Below are 25,348 nucleotides of genomic sequence, written 5' to 3' on the forward strand. Positions count from 1 at the left end.
TTCAACTAGTTTTTAAAAGCAGCGGCCCAGCTCTGAGGGTTTTCAAACTAGATGACCCACCAGTTAATGCAGTCCATTCCAGGCACATGTAAAATAAATAAAATGGTAATGAAATAAAAATTAAGAGTGAGTGAAGACCACTTTCTGCTACATCTGGTAAAATCTTTGTTTAAAAAAAATACAATTGCAAATTACGTTTTACATGTCCATGTTCTTGAAATCTTATGAAAAATACATTTGTGTTAGTTATTACCTAAATACACACACTATTAATGGCTTTTCTTTGGAATTCTCTTTCCTTGGATTCTTTGGTAAACATGAATTATCTGTGCGAAAAACAGTATGAAAGACTGAAATATTTATGCACAATCAGGACAAACGAATGCTCTTGTGAGTAACTGGCAAACCGCGCTCCATTATGAAATGATTAGAGCACAACGAAAGGAATCGTGTGGCAACACTTACTGTATTGCATCTAATGTATTGTACATAAGCTTTTTTTCATCAAGGTTTTGAACTCTGGTTCATGTCTCTGTGAATGATGAGTCTGCTACTCTAGTGCTCTCATCTAACAGACACCCGAGTGAGTACCACACCATTCAGAATCGCTAATAAATAGTATATATATATATATATATATATATATTTACAAAATATACATTTTTATGTTCAGAGTATGCATATATTGCAATCACTGGAACATCTTGAAAAGAGTTTTACTCTGTTGACTGTCGTAACTGAATGCGACATGCTGTTTAAATGTTGAATGGAGAATGACTTGACTGCTGCAATTAAGGAAAGAGTTTCTGTGAGATTAAATTTAACAACCTAATATACTGTCTGTTTCTCAAATAAAGCTATCTTAAGTAGAAATCAAGTATAGTACATGTTTATAGTGCTTTTATAGTATTTTTCTTTCTTATTTTTTTTTTTTTTTTTTTGTCCATCTCGGATTTGGCTTGGGCTCTTCTGATACCCAATCTGTATTGGACCGATACTGAGTATCAAATCGGCAAATTGCAAAATAGAGATTAAACTAAACCTAGTGGCACTAAGTGGTATTGCACAAAATAATGTTTTTCAGTCCACTTCAAGTCTCTTCCTTATCTTTAGTTGTTCAGAGAAACTGATTGCCCTGGCGTGGCATGTTGGACACCTCAAAACCATCCACCGTCACAGCAGGAAAGCACCAGAGGCTACAAATGACTAGCTTTTGTCTGTCTCCACTCATTACGCTGGAAAAGTATTTCAGCATTGAAAAGCCTTAATGTCTCTCCCTACAGAATGGCAGTAGTTCTGTGGTCCTGAGAGGCAGATCTGCAGTGATCTGGCATGATGTTGCCCTCCATTTGTTACCAGTAATGACCGCTCTGCTTAGAGAGCCCAAGTCCTCAGAGAAGAGCGATGGAGATCGTGTCTATGTGCGGGCTGCCAGCTGCTCCCATGTTTCTCATGCTGTCTGAGGTTTAATTTTCCCACTGCAGCACGTATGAATAATGATATGAGGCAAAGAGCCCTCTTCTTTATCTTAATTTAATCCTAATTTACACAACAGCCAACTGCAATAGAGCACTACCAACAATGTGGGAGTACTGGAGTCCCACACCATATGATGACAAAGATTACAAGGTCTCGGTTTGGTGTTGTCAAGCTTGTTTTTACAGGCTCATCTGTCGACAAATACATCTACTACTTTGTTACTGGAAGTAGGAACCCTTGACTCTGTGCCCTCAGCCTCTGCCAAGATGGCCATTTAAGCTCTTAAAAAATTAATGCATGAGCGAGAGTGAAGAAGATGGTGGGAGTAAATGGAAAGACTGTGTGCATAGATGAAAGTCGAGTTGCTGGTCTCTGGTTACTGTTGTTGCTCATTTGCACCTTGCATCTTCAAGTGTTGCATGAGCACTTTTGCTTGACAAAAAAAGAGAATCAAATATCTAAAAAAACACAAATTATATTTTACATGTGTTTGTGTGACTATGTCTTGCAGTAGGGCTTCCATCTAATAAATGCTATTTTATATTTTACAATTATACTAGTACTTAATTTAAACTCCCATAATAACCTATTTATTTTTTCTTTGCCTAAATATTCTTGCCTAGTTTTTCCTTCATTTGCCTTATAAAAATGTTTGTTGACTTGGACTAATTGTAATATTGCATATCTATTCAAACTGTGGTCTACAACATTTGTTCTTAAAGAATTTTGTTTTTAAAAACATTGTATTAATACTACCAATAACTGCAGAGGTTTAATAGGAAAATTGACCATTTTGGTTTCTAAGTGTTTCCTGAGTTCCAAATCAATGCATTATAGTAGGCTTAAATTAGATTTTTTTTTTTTTAAGTGAAGCTGTAGTTAGTTTGGGTCTTTTCCCTTTTAAATGAAGCCATTTTCTTAATTGTTTTTTTAAGGTTGAGGCCATGTTGTGCAATTTGTCCTTTCTGGCATTTTCCTAATTCGAGTAACTTCTACCAAATGACAGATGAATTGGCTCAAAAGTGCTAATTCACTGGATGATGCATTGGATATATATGTATATGAAATATATTGAATGTCAATTGTGCAATATACCCAGACACGATCTACAACTGTTTTTCATTGTTTTTCTTTGCTCTCCAAAGCCCTATCACAACGTGCCTTGCATACTAGGTTGCCAAGCACAGCACCTTAAATGAAAGCTTTGTTGTAACCACTTCAAATCAGTGGGTGTTTCCCTCTTCATGCTGCATTACTCCTTAAGTGGCTTAAAAACAAAGGCAGGGTTATCCCTTGAGCATTTACTCATTGTGCAAATCTAACTGGAGAAGTACAATACTACTATAGGTCAACACAACATGATTTACGCGGTTGTAAATTGTTGGAAAAAACATTTGACTTGTCTAAGCAGATTTGTGTAAAACACAATATTGTGAATGTGAATATTTTAATGTTATGTCTTGATGTATGCTAACTGTTGGTATGACGTAGCTCTCAATTAACTTCAGTATCTTATGCCAAGAAATTCAGTGTCAAATAGCTACACATTTGCTTAGCGGTCAGAGGTCACAACTGTAAAGCTTGCTGGTGTTCATGTGAAAGGCCAGAGTATCAGTGCATCACACATGGCTTTCTTTCATGCTACGATTCTGTTCTGTTGAGTGTGAATGGGACTTCAATGCTTTGTTGTGCTCTGCTCTCATGCTCGCCATGAATATTGCATTAACACATTCCCCACCATATGTAGCCTAGGTGCCCTGGCTACTGCTGCAAGTACACTCAGCATGTAGTGAGAGTCACTCCCTTGCACTGACCTGCCAACAGCAGCAGCAAACATGCTTTTAGTTTTGTTGACAAGCTCCAAAATGGAAATTAGTAGAATGTGTAGATCCATGTTTGGGTGTTCTAACTGCCCAGCATACAGTTAAACACTCTTTGAAACTTGATCTAGATAAAAATGCCTGTCTGCTTCCTTCCGTATAAGATGGTTAAATTTGACATTTCGTGCCAAATATCCCAGTAAGGGATCCTCATACCTTTTCTGAATGCCCTTTCCTAAGTGTTGATAATCAAACTGTCCAGTTGGCCTGATTGATGATCTGAATGATGTTAGCATACTTAGATCGATTTTCGTGGCTTATGTGCTCATTACTCTCAAATCGAGTCTAGCCGGGGCTTTGATCCCAGGGATGTGGCTGAGGTGCCCCTTTAGCAGGCAGTGTAGGTTACAGTATGAGTGGTGTGGATTGCACTACATTGTGTCAACCTCAATTTTACATTTAAGCCTATTATGCATCTACATAAACTAATTCATGATGGGGTTTAATTTTGTAGGCCTTTCGTGGTTATATAATTGTCTGCAGTCAGTGCACTGCAACAACAACAAAAAAACTGACTATAAATATATTTTTATCATGACAACTTTAAGAATAGCTTAGCATGTAATGGTTATGACAATGTTAATGTATTTAGTTTTGGTGGACTAAATCTGCTATGCTCCTGTTGGGAATGGCATACAGGAAATCACCATTAGCAGATCTAGACAGGTGGAGCTGGGGGAGGTGGAGGATTTCTGATAACATGCTGTAAGACTTGTGTACAGCAAGCATAGACAAACTTTGCATTAAGGACCTATTAGTCTGCACTATCTGGAGTTTCATGACAGAACTAGAAATTTAGCAACATGATCTTTTGCAATAGAGACGTTTATGAATCAGCACAAAAAAATTGTCATTCTGGAATTTATTGCTTTACAATTTAAGATTTACCCTCCAAAAATAAGTCAATTTTTATACCTTCATACATTTAAATTCAGTGATAATGGAGTAATTTTGTGTGTTTCATGTTTTGATCCTATAACAGTCTAGATTCTAGAATAAAGTGTAGATTCTTTAAGAATATGAGTGTTTTTTTAAATCTTATGTTTGTAACTGGAAAATTATAAGATTGTCATCCAGTTAACTTTTTTTGATACCCTCAGGTAACAAGGAATTTTAGAGTGCTATTAAGTGTGTGTGTATATAGTGGATCATATCATGATATATTGTAATGAATGAATGATGCATTTATATGTAATGGCTTAAAGTTGTGTATTGTATATTTGAAATTGGCCAGGGGTGGGTAGGCTTGGTGCCATTTTCTTGATTTGGGCCACTGCCCCTCAAAATGTCTGTGCACAACCCTGTTTGACCCTGAACTCATGCCCTGACCATGCTTTCACACATTGGCTGCTTAAGTTCTACACAATCTTTTATTACCCACCAATTTTCTGCATATTCCTGTCATAATGTGCACTTATCTCTGAGCAGCTTGCCCTTCTGCTAACTTTGATAAAACATCTATAAATAAATTGTCTCTGATTAAAAATAATAATTTTTCCCAACCATGAGCAAGCAACTGTAAGTTGCAGTAATACGATATAATGACTACCATTGAAATTGAAGACCTATAATGTTACTTGGGCAACATTTTACAAAAGGGCAATGTTAAGAATAAACTAGAATAGACAATTTTAACAGTGAATGAGACTTAAGTTTTCAAGTTTTAAAGGGAACAAAAATAAATGTATGATAGTGCATTGGATTGACACTATTTCTAAAGATTTTTAGTGAACAACTACTTACATTTTGGTATGTTCCATACATAAATAGTGCAAAATGTACAGTAAATACATTTAAAATTTCTCCTTTTGTGTAACAAAAGAAATTTGTACAAGATGGAGAAAAATATGATTTATAGATGTTTTTTTTGGTATTACTGTAATGGTTAGGTTCAGGTTTGGATCTTATGTGTTTGTTTTCATACAATTTCCCCATCTTGTATGAATTATGACTGGATTGGACCAGTGACTAAATCTTTCATGTTAAAATTATTAATTAAAATTCATGTTAGTTCTAACCAACCGCAGCAATGCCGTATTTCTCTTTAAGTGTAGATGGAAAAATGTTTTTTTTTTTTTTTTTTTTACTGAAAACTGTCATGTCCTGCCTGATTAAAATATATAATATTCTTGTTCGCTTTTTTTGGATGCGTGGCTGATTATGAAACCTTGCTGAAAAGTCCACTGAATGTCATGGTTGTCACTGTGAAACAAATTTCGGCATCATTTGGGGAGCTTGAAAAAGAATCAGCATATGGTGTATTGGTAAAATATAACTAATGGTGTTAGTGATCTTTAATGTTTACTATCTCTCTTTTACCTGGACAGCAGCCACTGCCTGAGCTGAAAGAGGAATTTTGTTGCTTTGAGAGCCTTGAGATATGGCTGGAATTTCCCCAAAAGGCTGCCGCAAACAAGACCGGCATGGCAGGCATTCTCTTCATCTAATTGGGCTTTCACAATCAAAGAGAAATCCTTTTTAAAACTGTCTGGTAGAATTTCTCCAGTACTTGAAAGCAACTGGACTTGCTTTTCCATTTGAATCAGAATCATAATTGAAGCGTGGCAGAGGAGACTGAAAAGATGTCCTTGTTAAGCAATCAAACGGTGTTTTGAACTGAAGATCCAGCCACAGATCGTGACTGAAGTAATTAGAGAGCTTTTTGGTTATATTTGGAAACACACTCATGCTTGTCTCTGGAGGAAAAAGCTGCTGCTTCTTTACTGCAGTGCATCAGCTGTTCACCTTCAAGCTGGATTTCCTGTTTTAAACACATTAAGGTCTATAGCATCAGAGCTAAACAAAAAAAAAAGTGGATCACTGCTGAAAAATCATCCAACGCATGTTGGCCCCAAACTATTTAGCCAATCAGACAGTGACACAATTTTTTCCTGGCCTCAAACACATTATCATTGTGCTTCAGTTGTTTGTTTCCACTACATTTACATTTATGCATTTAGCAGACGCTTTTATCCAAAGCGACTTACATTGCATTCAAGTTACAGTTTTTACATTTTATCAGCTCTAATGACCTTTAAGTTGCTTGTACTCTGGTATTGACATCTTACATGTGTGCTGTTCTGGAAACATGGCCCAAAATGTTTAATATTTGTTTGTGTTTGAAAAAAAAAAAACATAAAAAAAAAAAAAATCAACCTACAAGGAATTGTGGCTGAAATGAAAATTATCATAGAACAGCATTGTTTCAATTTGATTCCAAATTATGATCACTTGGTGCTTAAAAACAAACTAAAAATGTTTAAAGTAATGCACTTTCAATGGAAGTCTATGAGGCTATGAGGAATAAACATTCAAATATGCACTTTTTCAAAATTATATTTTCCAGACTTTAATAACATTCTCATCTTAGTATGCATACTGTTTTAGAATTGTATACCAACAATCTCTATGCAATTAAACCCCATCAACGATTACATCAGCAATGTAGAAGTTAATACTGCTAGAACTGCAGTTCTAAAAGATAACTCAAATTCCAAAGCTGCAGTCCGTAAGTTTTGCCTCTTTGTCACCATCTCTGTTGAAAACCTGGTATTGCAGCCAGGTGCGGAATTATCTTTATTACAATTGGCTGTACTCTGGCACGGCTTCAGCGCGGGTGAATCTAATGTTTTGAGGTGAATGTGTAGCTGTCAGTCACCACACCGGTGTGAATCAAACACTTAGTAATCACAGATTCTAGCCTACATCTTGGAATATATGACCCAAATCAGAATTTTCACCAGATATTGTCATCTGAACAAGTAAGTAACAAATCTGCCACGTTTGTTCTGGCCAACTGAGGAAAAAAAGCATTACCATAAATCGTGCTACCAACGGTGATTTAATCTAAAGATCGGTTAGCTCATATCACATCAAACCGTGCAAATTATTATTGTTATACTTTATTCTCAAATTATTAATGTTAACAACATCAGCATTGCGTGACTATGGGTATAGTGTGTATTAACGTGTAGATTTCAATTTCTGTACAGTCTAATCTCTAATTGTCATACCATTCGAATTTTATATTAAGAAATTATTTTAACCCAAAAGCAAACTATGCAATCAATGGTTTTCTGTAGAATACAAATCTTGTGTAATCCCAGGCTATCTGTAATCCGAAGAACGTTTAAAACTGGAATATAATTTAATTTCATTCACATGCGTTTCATAAACACATAATAATTTCTGGATCACAAGCCGCCATCAAAATGATACATTTAATTATTCTAGCTGCTGTGAGAAAAGGCTATAAACGGTGCGCCACCTGCAGGATCATCACATGTGATAGCCTACTAGCCGGGAAAACTTTGTTTACAGACGTGACGTAATGACGCGGTGCCATGCTCAAATTTCCTGCGAAGACCTACCCGTACCACTCAAATTAGAAAACATTATTATAAGCTAACAGTTGTGAATCGGGCTAAAGTAAGGCGATAGTTTCGAACACTGGCTGGTTATGTACTTGTTTAAATATTGATTGATAACCAAAAAAAAGTTACAGACTGCAGCTTTAACATTTAAAAGCACAAAGCAGCATTTGCATTTGTTAGTAAGTCATTTTTGTTTGATTTAACAAGCATCATAATTGCAGTTATAATTTGTACTTGGAGCCCACAATTAGTAATTTGCAATTTACTAACTGCATCACAACCGTTTCACTATTAGAGAAAGATCATTTGATAATTAGAGTCATTTCCTATTGATGTTTCCCAGTGTGCTCTACAGGGATGAGGCTATCTTGATGACTAAGGTTACACACAAACACACACTTCCTCATGGTAATTATCAGATCTTTATCTTATCTACAATATTTTGTGCCAGTGCCCTTGAAAGTGTGCTGATAAAAACCATGGCAAAATCACACAGCTCTTAGAATGACTCTTTGTTTTACATTTCAGTGCTTCCCACAGCTAGCCCCGGCTTTGTGTTGAGCTTGTTTTAATCTCCATAGCTCTTGTTGAGCTTATTGTTGTGCTTTTGAAAGAAGTGTATTTACACTCAGAGAGCTGTCTGTAGCCACCTCGGCTGAGCCCAGACCTCTCTCAGCAGGATAATCTGCAGTCTGATCTGCTCACCCCCTACATAGCAGCCAGCTCTGTCGTCTTTGTGGCGTATAGCAAGGGGGGGAGGGGCCCTCACTCCTGTCTCCCCATGTATGGACTAGTTCTCTGTGAGCTGAAGAGGCCCTGAGTGCTCATGTTTATACCGAGTCCCCACAGGCTTTGTGTTTGCCGGCTATAAGACTCACACTTTGAGAACAGCACTCGTGGAATTTTTTTTTTTTCTGAAGACTGTGAGGAAGCACCAGTGAGGATTTTTGACATGTCTGATGTTGTTGTTGCCATTGTTTTGCTTCCCATAATGTCTCAGAAAGAAAAGATGTGGTAATTTTACATTTATAAGACCCGATTCACCCTTATGAATGATTCAAGTGAATGTGAACTGTGTAACAATTTATAAGCTCAAAAGGGAATTGTATATAAATAATTACAATTAATTATGACTAATTACAATTATATCGGCTGACAGTAATAACTGTAGCAGAATTAAATTGCCATCAACTAATCTGTTCGTCCAGCGAACATTCAGTGTATATTCATATCAACTCTAAGAAAGGATATTTTCTTGGCCGCAGAAAATACTTTCCTAAGTATTAATACATTAGAGCATGTAGTAAGGATCAAAAATCGTAAAGGGACATTAATTTGTAAGGCAGAATCAGAAACTCATGTAATTTGTGCACAAGAGTTTTATTAACTGAACACTAACACAGACTAGTCTAACAAACAAACAAACATACAATCACTCATACATGCGGAAAGGGCAAATGAGAGTTGATGGATGAAACCATCAGGAAAACCAGAGAGTGCAGTTATGGAAAGAGTCATTTAACCACCTGAGTAAAACCATCAGCACTGTTTATAACGGGTTCTATAACTTATACTAAACCTCGGTTTAGTTAAATGTACGATACTTGCATGGCCTTGGTTGTGACGAGTGTCCGGAATGCAGTCTCAGATGAAAGTCTTAATGGTTTCAAGGTTTTGGACTCCCGATCACGTTCTTCCGGGTTGAAGAGTGATGAATTCCAAAGATTTTCTGAGGTAGAAAGTGGAAAAGAGCTAAGAAAGAGATCTGCTAAGGTCCGAGGAGCTTTGGTTGAATGGAAAGTCAAGGCCGCAAGGCCTGGCACAAAACTTAAGGGTCCAGAAGGGTTCTAGCTCACATCCTCTTAGTATCTAACAGGACCGCAGACTGCCGTGGCGTCACATGATGTGAGAGCTTTATCTGCTATAGAGGTCACACCTCAGGGGAGTCAAAGAGCCTATGGTGACTTGAACTTTTGGAGTGAAAGTTTACGACTCTTTGTCTCCATGCATGGTAATTTGCATATGAACTGGATTGGAAGTTTATATACAAACTATTAAAGATTCTTAGAACACTTATATGTTGCATAGGTATCAACATATAATATACACTCAATTAGATCATCCGAAGACGAATTGATAGAGACCAAACATGATATACATGAGGTAATATTAACTAGTGTTCTATCATAAGCATGCATAAAACAGGATACAATACACTAAAACATATACAAGAACTGTAATAATATACACAATGACCTGAAGATATGTGTGTTCATTTAAAGAGAGGTTTTTCTATGAATTAATTGGAGAAGAATCCATTTTTATGGGGAAATGAAGTGAGTTGCTCTGCCTGCATTCCTTTGAGCAATAAAACAAGTGTCATCAGATGGGTTGCCATGGAACCAGAGGCATGTTCTGCCTTTCTTAGGTGTTAGAGGCATTTTGGGGGCAAGGTCCACAGACCCTCATAGTTGGCCTTTTGGGTTAGGTGAGGGGGCATAAGAGATTATTTGTTAAATATAACAAATAGTTGTGTGTCTGATTGGTCCAAATGTTACAACTGGCATTCACTGCCCACTTTATTTCCCTAATGTCCCTAATATTTCTTTGTTAAATGGTGTGAATGGCAAGGAAGTGGTAGAAGGAGAGGAAAAACCCCACTTAGAAAGGATATGCAAATGTATTATAGTTATGTTTGTGTAATTATTTATATATATTTAATGTAACTTTTTTGGGTTAAAAATAATTTGGAAAATATATGTGAGCAAGTACATAACCAGCCAGTGTTTAAAACCTATCGCCTTACTTTAGCCCGATTCACAACAGTTATCTTATAATAATGTTTTCTAATTTGAGTGGTACGGGTAGGTTTTCGTGGGAAATTCGAGCATGGCACTTCATGTCATTTCGTCACGTCTGCAAACATAAAGAAGTTGTCCCGGCTACTAGGCTATTGCATGTGAGGATTTTGCAGGTGGTGGATCATTTATAGCCTTTTCTCACAGCAGCTAAAATAATTAAATGTATCTTTTTTTTGTTGGCGGATTGTGATCCAGAAAGGATTGTGTTTATGAAGCACGTGACTGAAATTAAATTATATTAATATATATTAAATTATATTATATTTGTATTTTAAAGGGGTCATATGGTGTGATTTCAAGTTTTCCTTTCTCTTTGGAGTGTTACAAGCTGTTCATGCATAGATAAGATCCCTGAAGTTGCAAAGACTAAAGTCTCAAAACCAAAGAGATATTCTTTATAAAAGTTGAGACTTGTCCACGCCCCCTAAAACGGCTCATTCAAACACGCCCCCACATGTCTGCATCACGATGTGGGAAGATTTTCATAACACCGCTCAAATGTTTACACAAAGAAAGGGGGCGTGATTTTTATTCTCGCTGTAGTATTGTTGCTGCCGCAGGCGCCATGTCCTGGAGATGCTGTGAAAGCGAAACTACTTTGTTTGGGCTTCCAAAAGAGGACACAACTAGAAATCAGTGGTTAAGTTGTATTTACAACACTGTTCCAGAGCAAATATTCGATTTTCTGAACCTGACAGGAGGGTAGCCTACAATGCTGGCTTGCTCAAAGGCTGTTTCTATAAAGTGGGGCAATTCCAACTTTGCAAGGACAGTCTGGCACTTCTAACTCTCAGCCTGTAAGTACGTTTCTGCTAATGACTATTCAAACACGAGTTTTGATCAGTGTAGAGTAGTGCTTGTTGTTTGCCGTTTCTCCGATCACAAATGCAGACATGGTAATGTTTACGCGGTGCAACTCGACGTGTAAAAAGACAGTCTAAGTCATTATAATCAGAAATGATGTCCCCACTGGATGCAACAAATGCCTCGTTTGTAATGGGTTTTATTGTTTTAGTCTTGTCGCGTCGGGAAATGCCATCACAATACGGTGAGGAGCATAACATTTCCGTCTCACGCTTGAGGTATTCGGCCAATCACAACGCACTGGATAGCTGGCCAATCAGAGCATGCCTCGCTTCTCAGAACGATGAGCTTTGTAAAAATCGACTTGTTTCAGAAAGGTGGAGCATAGAGGAGCAACAATAATGTACAGTGTGGAAAATAATGTATTTTTTCTTTTTTTTTTACTTTAAACCACATAAACACATTGAATTACACCAAATACACTTCTTTTTAGCAACGTCATATGACCCCTTTAAAGAAAACCAGTTCGAAGGGAGCATAGTTTGCTTTTTGGGTTAAAAGAATTTCTTAATATGGAATTCGAATGGCATGACAATTAAATTAGACTGTACAGAAATTGAAATCTACACGTTTATACACACTATACCCATAGTCACGCAATGCTGATGAATAACATGAATAATTTGAGAATAAAGCATAACAATAATAATAATATGCACGGTTTGATGTGATATGAGCTAACCGATCTTTAGGTTTAATCACTATTGGTAGCGCGATTTATTGTAATGCTTTTTCCTCAGTTGGTCAGAGCAAACATGGCAGACCTGTTACTTGTTCAGATGACGATATACGGTGAAAATTCTTATTTGGGTCATATATTCCAAGACGTAGGCTAGAATCTGTGATTGCGAAGAACAATAAACATCCACATCGGTGCGGTGACTGACTGCCACACATTCACCTCAAAACATTAGATTCATCCGTGCTGGAGCCGTGCCGACTCACAACCGCACGCAAGCAAGATAATTCCGCAAAAAGCTGCAACTCCAGGTTTTCAAACAGAGATGGCGACAAAGAGGCAAAACTTACAGACTGCAGCTTTTAAAATATTTAAATGCATCTGCAGTCATACGTTTATAGACCAATTGCATGAGTTCATGAGTCCTTTGTTTGTTCTGGGCAGTTAAACAGCTCACTATTCCTCAGAGAAATTCTCCAGGTCTTGTGCATTCTTTGGTTTTCCAGCATCTTCTGCATGTTTGAACCGTTTCAAGAAGTAACTAAATGATTTTGAAATCCCTGTTTTCACACTGAGGACAATTCAGGGACTCCTACACAGCGATTACAAAGGTGGAAAACATTTACTGATGCTCGAGAAGGCAATACAATCCATTAAAAGCCAGTTGGTATATGAAATAGTAAAAATGTTTTTTTAGAAAATGTTTGAATTTTTGTTTTTCTTTGTTTTAAGCATGAACCTCATGCTTAAAAGGCAAAAAGCCATTTGCCAGCAAGATAAGAAATTCAAGGATCATTTAGATATTTTTACTGGCCGTTTAGATATTTTGACTGGAAAACAAAATAAAATAGTGAATTTTCTTTTCTTTTCATTTTTTCTTTTCTTTTTTTGCAGTGCTTCCATGGCTCTGTGTCTAAAAATAAACCATACATCACAGAGTGCACTCATAAGTGCTGCTGACACGTTTACATGTAAAAGCAGTGGCTGTGTAGAGGTGTGCGATACACTCCTCCCATGGACTCTGTGTGTATTAATGCTTTGTGGCATTAGACTGGCAGGTTTCCAGGGCTGCTCAATGAGGCAGCACTCAGTCTGCTGAGCTCTTTCTGCCTCACGTCACTCTGTTTATTCTTCCCTGCACTCCGGCAAACCAGCTGAGCTTCTGGAATATACTTCATCATATTCTATCTCTGTACTGCGTCCACAGTTACCGTGCCAGTCAATTTCTTAACACCCAACACATAACCTTCCAACCCGAGAACCCATTTTGATGATTACCAAGAGCGTTTAATTCCACTTTCTGTGCGCACAGCCGTTGGGGAGCCAAATTGACCCAGTTTCTGTGCGAGTCCACATTTAGACTGGCTCCGTGGGCTAAAATCATCTATCCTTGATCTCACCCTCATAAACAAACAACCAATATATATCATCCTTTTCTGCTATCCTGTGCTTTGATTTAATAGTGCTTTTAAACTACAAACATAACTGTTGTTCTTTTTTGTGTGTGTGTCCTATACTGGTAGCTGATTTATAATCTAAATTATCTCCGAGTTGGATCACGACCCTACAGTGGATTGCAGGTTGTTCTTTAGGGTTAAACACCCTGCAGGGCAAAACAATTAAACAATAAAATGCAATTAATTGCGTAGTAATGCTTCTTTTAAGAGAGCTACCAGTGTTGTTTATTGTTAATGTCAAAGACAAAGTTACTCCAATTAGTCCAGTCCAAACAGAAATCGTTTGACGTATCTTCTAATCCTTAAAAATCATGAACAAAACTCTGCAAGGTTTAAAAAAAATAGGAGTTACTAGGTCTGTCCATCAAATTTGACATTTCAGTTGAATTAATTACATGATATGCCAATCAATTAAGCAAATGAATTGGATATTTTTGCTTAGAAAAAGCACCAAATGGAGAAGAGTTCAAAGATATTATTATTATTTTAAAACATTGCAAATAAATAAAACATTGACTAGACATAAAAAAGTGGCTCTAGAGGTTTATTTAAATTTTTCCTATTTGTACACATGCAGATAGACATGTTTAGGAGGTTTTAATGTTTTGCAGCATCTGATGCCATGAATGCATTTTCAAAATCTTTACCTGTTTAATATGGTTGAGATCTGGTTTTAAAAAGGTCAAATGTGTTTCCTGCTTAAAAAATGCCTGACTACACCAATAATGTCACATATATAGTGTGCATTCCTAATCATTGTCTTATTTTTGCAAAAATCACCATTTACGGCAAAAATAACTTCCTCTATATCTATATATAAAAACAGGCATCACTAAGTTTTGCAGTTTGAGTGCTGTGGTCTGTCTTCTCAAATACACTCCTGAAAGACATGGATCCGCGTTGGTAATTTGCTGCGAAAATGCTGCTTAACACGGCTAATGCAGAACTGCTTTTTGAGAAGCTTTTAAGCCCATTACTTTCCACTTTCCACCAAACCATAGATACATAGAAAATAGAAGCAGTGTCACTAGTGGTTTCAGAGTTTGTATCTCGAGTTTTTCTAATCCTAATAATCCTTTCTGGACATCAGCATCAGTCATTTGAAAAAAAAAAAAAAAAAATCTCTCTGCTGATTTTAACCCTATATAGTGTTAGTGAAGCGTAATTGAGTTGTGTGAGTCATTTTCCTGCTGTGTTGAATTGGTAACCTTAAATGTTTTAATACATGTCGTGACAACCAACCGCTTATCAGTTTTCCTTCCCCACTGCCAGGTAATATAGCTGAGTGCGTGTGTGTGTTCACTCTCTGGCTCGTGCTTAAATAGAGGCACAGCCATGGCGTTGAGTGCAACCAGTGCTTAGCCTCTGCAGGGAGATGTCAGGCAGAGCAAGCCAGCAGAGTGCAAGCCCTGGTTACGGACAGAGAGAAAGTGTGTGTGTGTGTGTCTGTGTGTCTGTGTGAGGGGGTAGTGCAGCTCAATTTCCATTTTTATTAACAATCCTGTTACCTCTGTCAGGGAGACGGATGGACGGGAGCTGGTGGATCAATGTCACTCTCCCTCCAGCATGCCAAAGAGCCAGCACAAGCACACCATTAACTGCTTCCTGTCCTACCCCTGCTCTGTGCTCAGCCCACAAGGAAGGGCTATAAATACTGCTTATGTTCCCTTTCTCAAGGTCTTATCAAAGGAGCTATAGTCTTTAACAGGCACTACAATGCGATTTCTTGCCATTACACTGCAGGTAATTGATTGTTCAAGTGCTCGCTGTTAACTTAATTAGTGGTTGTTATCAAAGGCAAGCAGGACTATTGCTATTGCTCTTATGGGGGATTAGGGGTTTATTCATATCCCTAAATCTAAGTGTTAAGCTTTGGTTCATAACTCATTCTGTTTGTGCTACAGACATTAATTTATGCCTTAAATCACATGCCTTGTTGAGAAGAGGTGTGCTGTTACATTTGTAAGCAGTCTGGCTTAGAATTTTTACCTTGTGGATGAAAAAAACAGATGTAAAAATCCCATTAAGTTTTATAGAAGGAGGGATCCATGGCCATCTCGAGTTTTTCCGATAAACAAACACCCTAGCAGCAGCATAGTTACACACTAATAATCATGGAGAACACCCTAGCAACATACTGAATACTGTAGCAACTGTTTAGCAGCATGCTAAAAGCCACCCACAACACCGTAATAGGTGTATTTCACGGTCAAACACTACTTAAGTAACTGTAAAAATCTAGTTTATTAACTTCTAGTGCAAAATCTGTGCAGTTGTTCTGTTTATTTTACTGTCGTTTTTCATGCTCAACAGAAATTACTGCAGGAAGATGAACAGTTGGAGAAATGTTCGGAAAAACCTCTCCTGCTGGTTTTTGATTTGTGACTCACTCACGCCAACAAGAAGAGGACCCATGGTAGTTAGTGGGGATGATTTCTCCCAGAGAGCCATTCACTCTGACGTCTCAAACTGTAACAGAGCACAAACCATGATGGATTTTGCATGCACGATGATGAGTTTAGATCCATGTGTTTACAAGAGACTGTGTGCGCTTGGCTATATCTCATGAGACTGGTATAGGAGTGCGTGTGCTGATGAATACTGAGCTTGTGTACTCTCACTATTATTTTGGGGAAAGGTTTGGATCCCTTCCCTGCTGAAAAGACCAGTAGAATCACCGAATCACGAGCGTGAGATACTGCTGTGCTGATGTCAGGACAGGCTCCATGGAGGCGCCTGACGATCACCTCAACCCCCACAACTGTATGACCCATCTTGAGAGTCTTTATTTGCTAGCTGTAGCCTGACATGATTGCTATCCCCATCAAGCTTCTTATCTAGCTTCACCACATAGATATCCTTTGTTAACCAGCTTTTATGCTCTTAAAAATTTAAGTTTTTAATTTGCTTCCATGGTTCCGCAAAGAACAATCATGGGACCTTTCAGAATCGCAAAAGGTTCTTAATAGTTCAAAAGGGTTCTTTAGATTATTATAATGTTCTTCACACTCAAAAATGGTTCTTTTAAGAACTGTTCATTGAAATGTTCTTCTGTGGCACAAAATGGTTCTTCTATGGCATCACTGTGAAACCTTTTGGAAACTTTATTTTTAAGAGTGTATGCTGGTTGACCACCTTTACCAGCCAAAGATTGCTGGTGAACAACATGATTATGTTGGTCCATTACCACCAAACCTGAATAAACCAACCAGGACCAGCATATGGTACATGTCTAATCTGGTCTTTTCAACTGGGCAAACCCTGCTTCATTTCCTTGTTGATGCAAAGAACACTATCGACCTTAGTCTGGGTGTATGCCATATTTGATACATTCTTATATTTTCAGCATACAGGTGCATCTCAAAAAAGTTGAATATCATGAAAAAGGTCAATATTTTTTGTCACTCATTTCAGAAAGTGAAACCCATATATTATATAGATTCATTACACATAGAGTGAAATATTTCAAGCCTTTATTTCTTGAAAATTTGATTTATTTTATATTATGGCTTACAGATAATGAAAACCCAAAATTCAGTGTCTCAGAAAATTAGAATATTACATAAAATCAATAAAAAAAGGATATTTTAAACAGAAAAGTCAGGTTTCTGAAAAGTATGTTCATTTCTATGCACTCAATACTTGGTTGGGTCTCCTTTTGCATGAATTACTGCATCAATGCGGCGCGGCATGGAGGCAATCAGCCTGTGGCACTACTCAGGTGTAATGGAGGTTGCTTTGATAGCGGCTTTCAGGTCATCTGCATTGTTGGGTCTGGTGTCTCATCTTCCTCTAGGCAATACCCCATAGATTCTCTATGGGGTTCAGGTCAGGCGAGTTTGCTGGCCAATCAAGCACAGTAACACCATGGTCATTGAACCAGCTTTTGGTACCTTTGGCAGTGTGGGCAGGTGCCAAGTCCTGCTGGAAAATGAAATCAGCATATCCATAAAGCTTGTCAGCAGCAGGAAGCATGAAGTGCTCTAAAATTTCCTGCTAGATATTTTGAGATACTGATTTTTGACTTTCATGAGCTTTAAGCTCTAATCATCACAATTAAAATAAAAATAAAAAACTTTTGAAATGTTTTACTTTACATGTAATGAATCTAAAATATATAAAAGTTTCACTTTTTGAAATAAGTTACAAGAAAAAAATGAACTTTTTCATGATATTCTAATTTTTTGAGATGTACCTGTATGTTGATCAATGTGTCTTTCCAAGAAACTGCAGAGGACAAAAATCTCAGGAAAGCATGGAAAAACCTATTGTTAATATCTATCCCTGACAGCCTCACGTCAAATTAAATATGAATCTACCCCGACTAAAGTATGAACAGTATGTGATTTTTGCCTGTCTTGCCATCTTCATTTGTTCTCTCTTAGTCTAGCTCTGGACCAGCCCACACACACACACGTCTCCATTTGCCCTTGCAGCAGGGAAGGTTCAACTCGCCCTCCCCCCAGAGAGCAGCTTTGCACTTGAACTGACCGTTAAACATGCTTTGCTGGGTTGCCATAGGGGGGCTGAGCACAAAGGCACTGGTCCTGACCCCGAGTGGCTGTTAGCAGGGCTCCTGCAGTCTCTGGGAGAGAAAGAGAGGCGCCCACATCGAGCTTAAAGATTCTCAGGAAGCTGTCAGTGCTGACACATTTCTCCCTCTGCACTGCTGCACATATATGCAAATCTCAGCGCCTCAAAAAAATAGAGTACCAGATCAGTCTCAATTTATTCTCCCCTTCTGTTTCTCTCTCCTCCTTTCTCTCATCCGCTTTCTTTTGCCGCTAATGAAGATTTTCTTACCCTGCCTCCCCCTCACAGAAGAGAAGTGGAACAGAGAGCTCAGCAGTGTTTGAGTGTGGGGGAGCGGCCATGTACTCAAGTGTTTCTCATTAATGAATGATAATGGAGCCATCATATCTCGTGTAAAGAGCTCTGTGACTAATTGTGCTACACTGTTTGCTCATAGAATCTGCCTTATCTCTCTTCCAGAGGCTTTAGTGAGTTACTGTCAACAACATATTTGTGAGATTTTGTCACCTGGATGTAGTTGTGACTCGTGGTGTGTTGCAGGATCGTCCTAAAAAGAGACCACTTTAATAAAATATACAGTGGCATCTGTAGCTTGTTTAAAAAAAAAAGTCTACTGTGGTACTGTCATGTTTTTGAACATTGTTGGTCTTTTTTGGTATGTGAATAAGATGGTTGTTTGTCAACAAGCTAGAGCTACCATTGTGTTTAACATTGTAGGGTTGAAACATTACTCATGCCTAATTATAATAATTTGACGAGTCTAAAGTTTGGTACTATGGCAGTACCATATATATTGTGGGTATGGTATCATGGTAATACCATGGTATTCCTTTATACCTTGGAGTACCATGCAAAAACAACAGTATGTTTCTTAATATCACCTTAAAGGGGAGCATGTACAAGAACAACAACAACAAAGGGCCTTAGACAGAACCTTTTGGCACTCCATACTTTACTTCCATGATTTTGATCGATAGATAGATAGATAGATAGATAGATAGATAGATAGATTAGATATGTTTTGTGCATTATCTGGGTAGATTCTGCTTATAATGTCTACATTGCTTTAGGGATCAGAGTATGACTGTGATTGAGAATGAGTTTAGTCAAGGCTCCAGCAGTAGCCCTGGATCTTTACTTAGCCCCAGGCTCTTGCGCTGACAGAGAGGGGAGGTGATTAATTGCCTCAGAGGGAACAGTTGCTGGAATTATTAATGGCTGCAGGATTAATCTGTTTCTCTGTTTGGCCCATTAGTATGGGCGACCCTGGTGGCTGGAAGATTTTTCTCTTGGTCTGGAGCTCCCTGGCAGCTCATAGGACTGAGTTGTCTTTCTTTTCATCAGTGTCTTTTCTTTGTCTTTCTCTTCATGTGTCTGGAAAATTCCCATCCTCAGCTGGCTGTTTCGGCAAACTCCAAACTCTGTGTGGCAGGTGGAATTGATTAATGTCACAGCATATTAGGGAAATTGCTGTAAACACAGTGTGTCCCTGTTTCAAAAGACCAAGCACTGCGATTCCTCTGCATACCTGTCCTAGTCTGTGTGTGTGGGTTTGCATCGAAAATGGGAAAATGCAGTGAATTTTATGGAACATGTGCTTCTCTCGGCTTTAACCCTCATACCCAGGCCTTAATGAATCTGTCACCACAGAAAGCTTTGCAGACGTTAAAATGATCATCTTCCACAATGTTCTACATGTTGCCTGACTCTTGCATGTTGTTTTTTTATTTTTTATTTGTAGATATTTTGGGATATCTTGATCATGGACAAACCCATTTTACTGTATTTAAGTACATTTAGCAGAAAGTTTTTAAGATGTCCACACTCATTGCATGTCCGTTTGGTAGATAATTTGGACAATGTGTTCATACTTTTTTAAAAATGTAATTTTTATTTTTTTACCAATAAAAGTGTTGCAATCTAAACCTTCTTCCAACAGATTTAAAACACACTTTCCATGTGGATCTATTCATACCTTTCATTTTAGTCCAATCCTGCAGCAAGGGAAGAAGTAGTTCAGTAAATGCCTTCCAGGAGACTTGAGTGCATTGAATTTACTGCACTGAGGGAGCTGTAAGTGTCTGTGAGCATTCATGACATGCTCTAATCATTAAGGTACTTAGAGTTAGATTGGAAAAATGAGCTGGATTTCCCCAGATGGTGATGTGATTCTCCCTTGACTCTGCTCTGCGTTATCCATGATTGAGACCTTCAGAGTTTGTCAGATCCTGAATTGAATAGTGATTTGTTTTCTTAGACTTTCACTTGGCACAATATAGAGCACCAAAATAAAACCTATCTATCTTTATTACATTATTACTTCTAGTCATTTATTCAAACTCAACTTAACTCACTAACATGGATAATACCTCTAGAGCTAGATCAAAACACTCCAGCTGTCTGTGTTTATTACACCTACTGAGTGCATGTTGATGTCCCTCCACCCACCCTTCACTGCCCATGGCTACAAGACAAACATCCTTTTCAGGAACAGATATGATTGAACACAACAAAAATCAGAGAATGTTTTCCCCTGTACTGTTCCTTTGGGGATCTCCAACAGGGAAATCCATCCTGAACATTTGTAATACCATTGGCTTTCTGGCACTTGAAGTCTTCTGCGGACACCTAAGTGAAACACCATTAAATGTAATCAAGGCTTTAATGAGATTAAAGAGACAGTTTACCAGAAAATGAAAATTCTGCATTGTCTAGAAAATGATGGGCCATCCAGTAATTACAACCTTAATACAATCAGCTAACTGATATTTCATATGGTCTGGAGAAATTATAGAGCTGAGTTTCATCAACATATCTGTAAAAGCTAATGTCAAGTTTCATAATGTAATATTACCTCTGGGAACAACAAAGGGCCAGAGACAGAGCCTTGTTGCACTCCATACTTAACTTACATATTACATGATGATTAGGGTGTAACAAAATTTAAATTTCAGTCTTATTCTCTCACAAACATATTGTATGACTTTAAATAAGAATCAAAGATATAGTGAACAAGTTGTACAGACCACGTTTATGGTATTTTATGTTATTTTTATTTTATTTTTATTTTTAACTTTTGTTAGTGACTGCTCAATTTCTACTTTTGTTGTATGGAAAAGAAAAAAATCACATTGGACAGTCTACTCAGTTTTTTGAGCAACATGTCATGGAGATGAGAAGATCATTTTAATTTTCCGGTCTGTTGTTTTACATTCCAGTGGAGTCATTACAATTTACTTGCAAAAAATAAAAAATTTAAATCTCCAACAAACAGTGGCAGTTCTTTGAGTGAGACTAGTGGGGTTCTATGTGAGAGTTTTTTTCCTAGACTATATGTAGTCCTGTAAGATGGGAAGATTGCATAAGTTCTGGAGTTCAGTCCTTGATCTGAGTGTAGGCAGCTGGAGAAAAGCCAGGTGTGTTAGATGATGGAGTTCCAGCAATGCTCCGGACACACTGCACCTATTATTTGGCTGGCTCCATTGCTGCAGTATGGGTAATAAACTGCTTCACAGCAGCCCCCAACCAGAGCAATCAATGGGAAATTATCTTACTAGATCGATGTCTGGGCTCTTAGAAGTTGCCTCACCAGCCAATGCAGAATACTGGGACTCAGCAGCTCAACACAACCAGAAGTGCATCTACTGTTGAAATGCGTTTGTGCTGTGACATGTCTTTGTAATTGTATAGAGTATATAATGTTTTTATATCTCTTAAAGTTTTGATTAAATCTGATCTGTTCATTCATGTCTTGGCAGTGTGAAATTCTCTTCTTACTGCATTGTGACAGCTTGCTTTGAAATAGCATTCAGATACATGTTCTGAAAGAGTGTTTACAGAATTTTACTTTCCTAGACTCAAACAAAAGACAACAACTGATAAGCTGGCTTTAGTGTATGTCGATTTACGTGACTCAAATTTTGGTCAGGTAACAGCTTTCATCAGTATGAGCTGTTTAAAGTGAACCAGATTTTGCAGTCAGAGGTTGACAGATGCTACCGCTGTACATCTTGTGCTGAATGCTGCCAAATCATCTGAAAAAGCAGCCAGCTAAGATCAAGGGTGAAATTGAAAGTCTTTGCTTTCCCACAGAATAGAGATGCTAATGCCAGCCAGATCAGCATCATCTCCTTTCCTATCGATTGACTGGCTCCAGTTTCAGAACTGAAGACTGCTCAGAGCCTTGTGCAGGCAGCTCTTAGCCACTGTAATGCAGCATTAGGCATCACAAAATCTCACCCCTGAAGAATCGGACCGAACAGCTGACCCTAGCCCTCAGTTCATACGGATCATATATGCTTGAAATTTAGATTTCTTGACCTTTTAAGTTATTGCCCTTGTAAAAAAAAAAAAAAACATTTATTTAAAATACATTTATTTCATACTAAGTATAGTTCAAATCTATTAACATATTTACTGACATATCACTCGAGACATACTGATATAAAAATTAATCTTTATTTGGAGTACTACTTCTTTTATTTCTTAAAAGTAGTATTACTTTATATTAAGCCTAAAATGTGTTTTAATGTCACTACTGATGAGGATTGTATGATTTCTGAATAAAATGTCTTTAAATGCTAAATATTTAAAGTGTACCTAAAGTATACTTACAATAGTTCCACTTTAGCACATACCTCAGTATATCTTTAGTTGGACTTCCGCACAATTAAAGTGCATTAAGTACAAAATTAGCTGTTCAAATTTTGCAGACTTTAAGTATACTGGTTTAGTATACTAAAAGTACAATTGCAGGGTATTTTTGGGGTGATTGATTGCGATTTCACTTTTTTAACGTTAGTGTGTAATGTTGCTGTTTGAGCATAAACAATATCTGCAAAGTTACGATGCTGAAAGTTCAATGCAAACATCTTTTAAATTTATGGCAGTTTAATGCCTACAAATATGGCTCGTAGGGACTACAACGAGTTACTTTCTGGGTTCGTGACATCACAAACCCAGATAAACCCTGCCCCCGGTAACATGCAGCAAAAGGGGCGAGGCCATGCTGCACTGCTTTAGAGAAGAGGAAGAGTTGTTTCCATGCTGTCAAAACTAGGGGTGCATGAAAAAAAATTAATATATGAATCGCAATTCTGTCTTCTAACGATTCTAATGGATTCAGAAGTTTCAAAATCAGTTTTCTAAAGCAGCGGTTCTTAATCCTGTTCCTCGCGTCTCTGCTCTGCATCTCTCTCTCTCTCTCTCTCTCTCTCTCTCTCTCTCTCTCTCTCACTCTCTCACTCTCTCACTCTCTCACTCTCTCACACTCACACTCACACTCACACTCACTCACACATGGACGCGTATGCGGTTGCCGTACTGTATTAAAGCAGCGGTTCTTAATCCTGTTCCTCGCGTCCCCTCTGCTCTGCATCTCTCTCTCTCTCTCTCTCTCTCTCTCTCTCTCTCTCTCTCTCTCTCTCTCTCTCTCTCTCTCTCTCTCTCAAACATGGACGCGTGTGCGGTTGCCGTACTGTATTAAAGCAGTTAAATTGTGAAAATTGTAAAAAAAAAAAAAAAAAGAAGCATTAACATATGTTAGACTGCAGCACATAAACACAATCAAGCCTAGAAAAAAAAAGTCAACCTAACATGTTTTACTATAAAATTTAGAATAATGAACTGTTTAATAGCATTTTTTATGCAGTTACACTTTCACTCAATTTGAGAATAAAATTGCTTCCTTCTCATCTCATCAGTTATTATATGGTAAAAGTTGTTTATCGAAGCTCAACAAATATGAAATACCATTTATGAGTGAAACACTGTTAAAGAGAAGATACAGCATCAATAAAACATCTTTATTACATATTATTTCCAGATTAACAGAATGCATTAGAACTGCATTTGGAGAGAAAAGACATTTGGACAGATTAAAAATTCGATAAAAGAAAAAATAAATAAATAAAAGATTAGACATGATGGAATATTTTAATCTATTGACATCCCTACTGTACGTTGTACAACAGTGCAACTTTTTATGGTCTTCTCAGTAACAAATTACATGAATTGTGTTGCACATTATTCTAGGAAGAAAATTATAGCTCTCAGAGCTGTTTTCTAAATGCTAGTTGAGTTGGTTGTGAATCAGTATTCCCAGAATTTCTTGCTCTTCTCATGCAACAGATGGATTATTCTGTGAACGCATCATCTAGATTTAAACCTTTCCCTGAGTAATCATGTGTTAGTGTGACATTTACAGCACTGCAATCCCTCTATGTATGATGAGAGAGTGTGAAAAAGGTGTTGGTAGTGTGAATGTGTGTGTAAACAGATTAATAAATTCCCTCTTCCTGATCCCGGCCCTCACCTCAGCAGGGCAGCTTTTCGTTGTTTGACAGGGAGCTTTGAAAAGGTCACCGGGACTTGAATCACCATTAACCTCACCCCTCCCCATTCTCTCACACAGGGAAACTGGAGAGCCAGAGCCACCAAAGTGCCAAGAAGTGTTTAATGCAGCTAGCGTGACCTGAACAAAGCCACGATGGTCAAGAGACGAGGAGCAGAGAGTCCCTGTAGAAGCCTCACGTTGGCTGTGTCATGCTACAGTGGGAATTACCATGTCACATATGGGACGTGTCGTGTGGGACTAATGGTGACATCAGTAGCACGGCAAATGCACAATCATTCCCTGATTTAAATGTTATTGCTTTTTCTGCAATAAAAGGCTGAAGACTACTTGTGTATTGGTTCTTTAATACATTTCAGTTGGAAAGCATTTTAAAATATGATTTATTTGTTATAATTCAGTCTTTTGGGTTATTTTATGTATAATACTGCTGTATAATTAACCAGCTCCCTTTTAATCTCAATTGGATTTCCAGCTCATAAAACTGGAACCGGTTGGCTGAGCATGGAATTTTCTGCTTACTAAAGAGGCAATTGTGCTGGAGAGCTCATATTGGAGCTGCTCTTGTTATTTGGGCCACAATGGCTGTCAAAGCCAGAGCCTCTCAGGTTTTGGGCCTGCTGCTCTCAAAGTGATTGAGTGGCCTCTTTGTGACACAAGCATCTCTGCACCAGAAAGAGCAAATCACTGGCTCCATTAACGGTATATTGCACTATGGGAACTGCATTAAAGTAACCTGCCGTGTATTGAGCATGCGGGGCATCGGCCTTTCTACGTATTTCAACACGGGTAAATACATCAGCATGATAAATGATCAGCTAGCATCTGCAGTCTGTTGAATATATAGACTTTTCTGGGAATGCTTTGTTT

At 37.9% G+C, this 25,348-nt stretch overlaps 1 protein-coding gene across 2 annotated transcripts in view; it reads left to right on the forward strand.

Annotated features, from left to right (window-relative positions):
* The window catches only part of LOC306874033 (activating signal cointegrator 1-like), an 86,154-nt gene that overhangs the window by 49,221 nt on the left and 11,585 nt on the right, over positions 1-25,348 (forward strand). Inside the window, exon 13 of one of the 2 annotated variants that reach the window (XM_079423709.1) lies at positions 24,539-24,807. The exons of the other annotated variant lie outside the window; for it this stretch is intronic. Within the exon in view, the coding sequence (XP_079279835.1) occupies positions 24,539-24,597 (59 nt within the window). The 3' untranslated portion in view covers positions 24,598-24,807. Of the gene's footprint in view, positions 1-24,538; positions 24,808-25,348 lie in introns of those variants that run through there. 2 annotated transcript variants of the gene reach the window in all.

Source organism: Barbus barbus (genome assembly GCF_936440315.1).
Source record: "Barbus barbus genome assembly, chromosome: 1".
Lineage (NCBI taxonomy): Eukaryota > Metazoa > Chordata > Actinopteri > Cypriniformes > Cyprinidae > Barbus > Barbus barbus.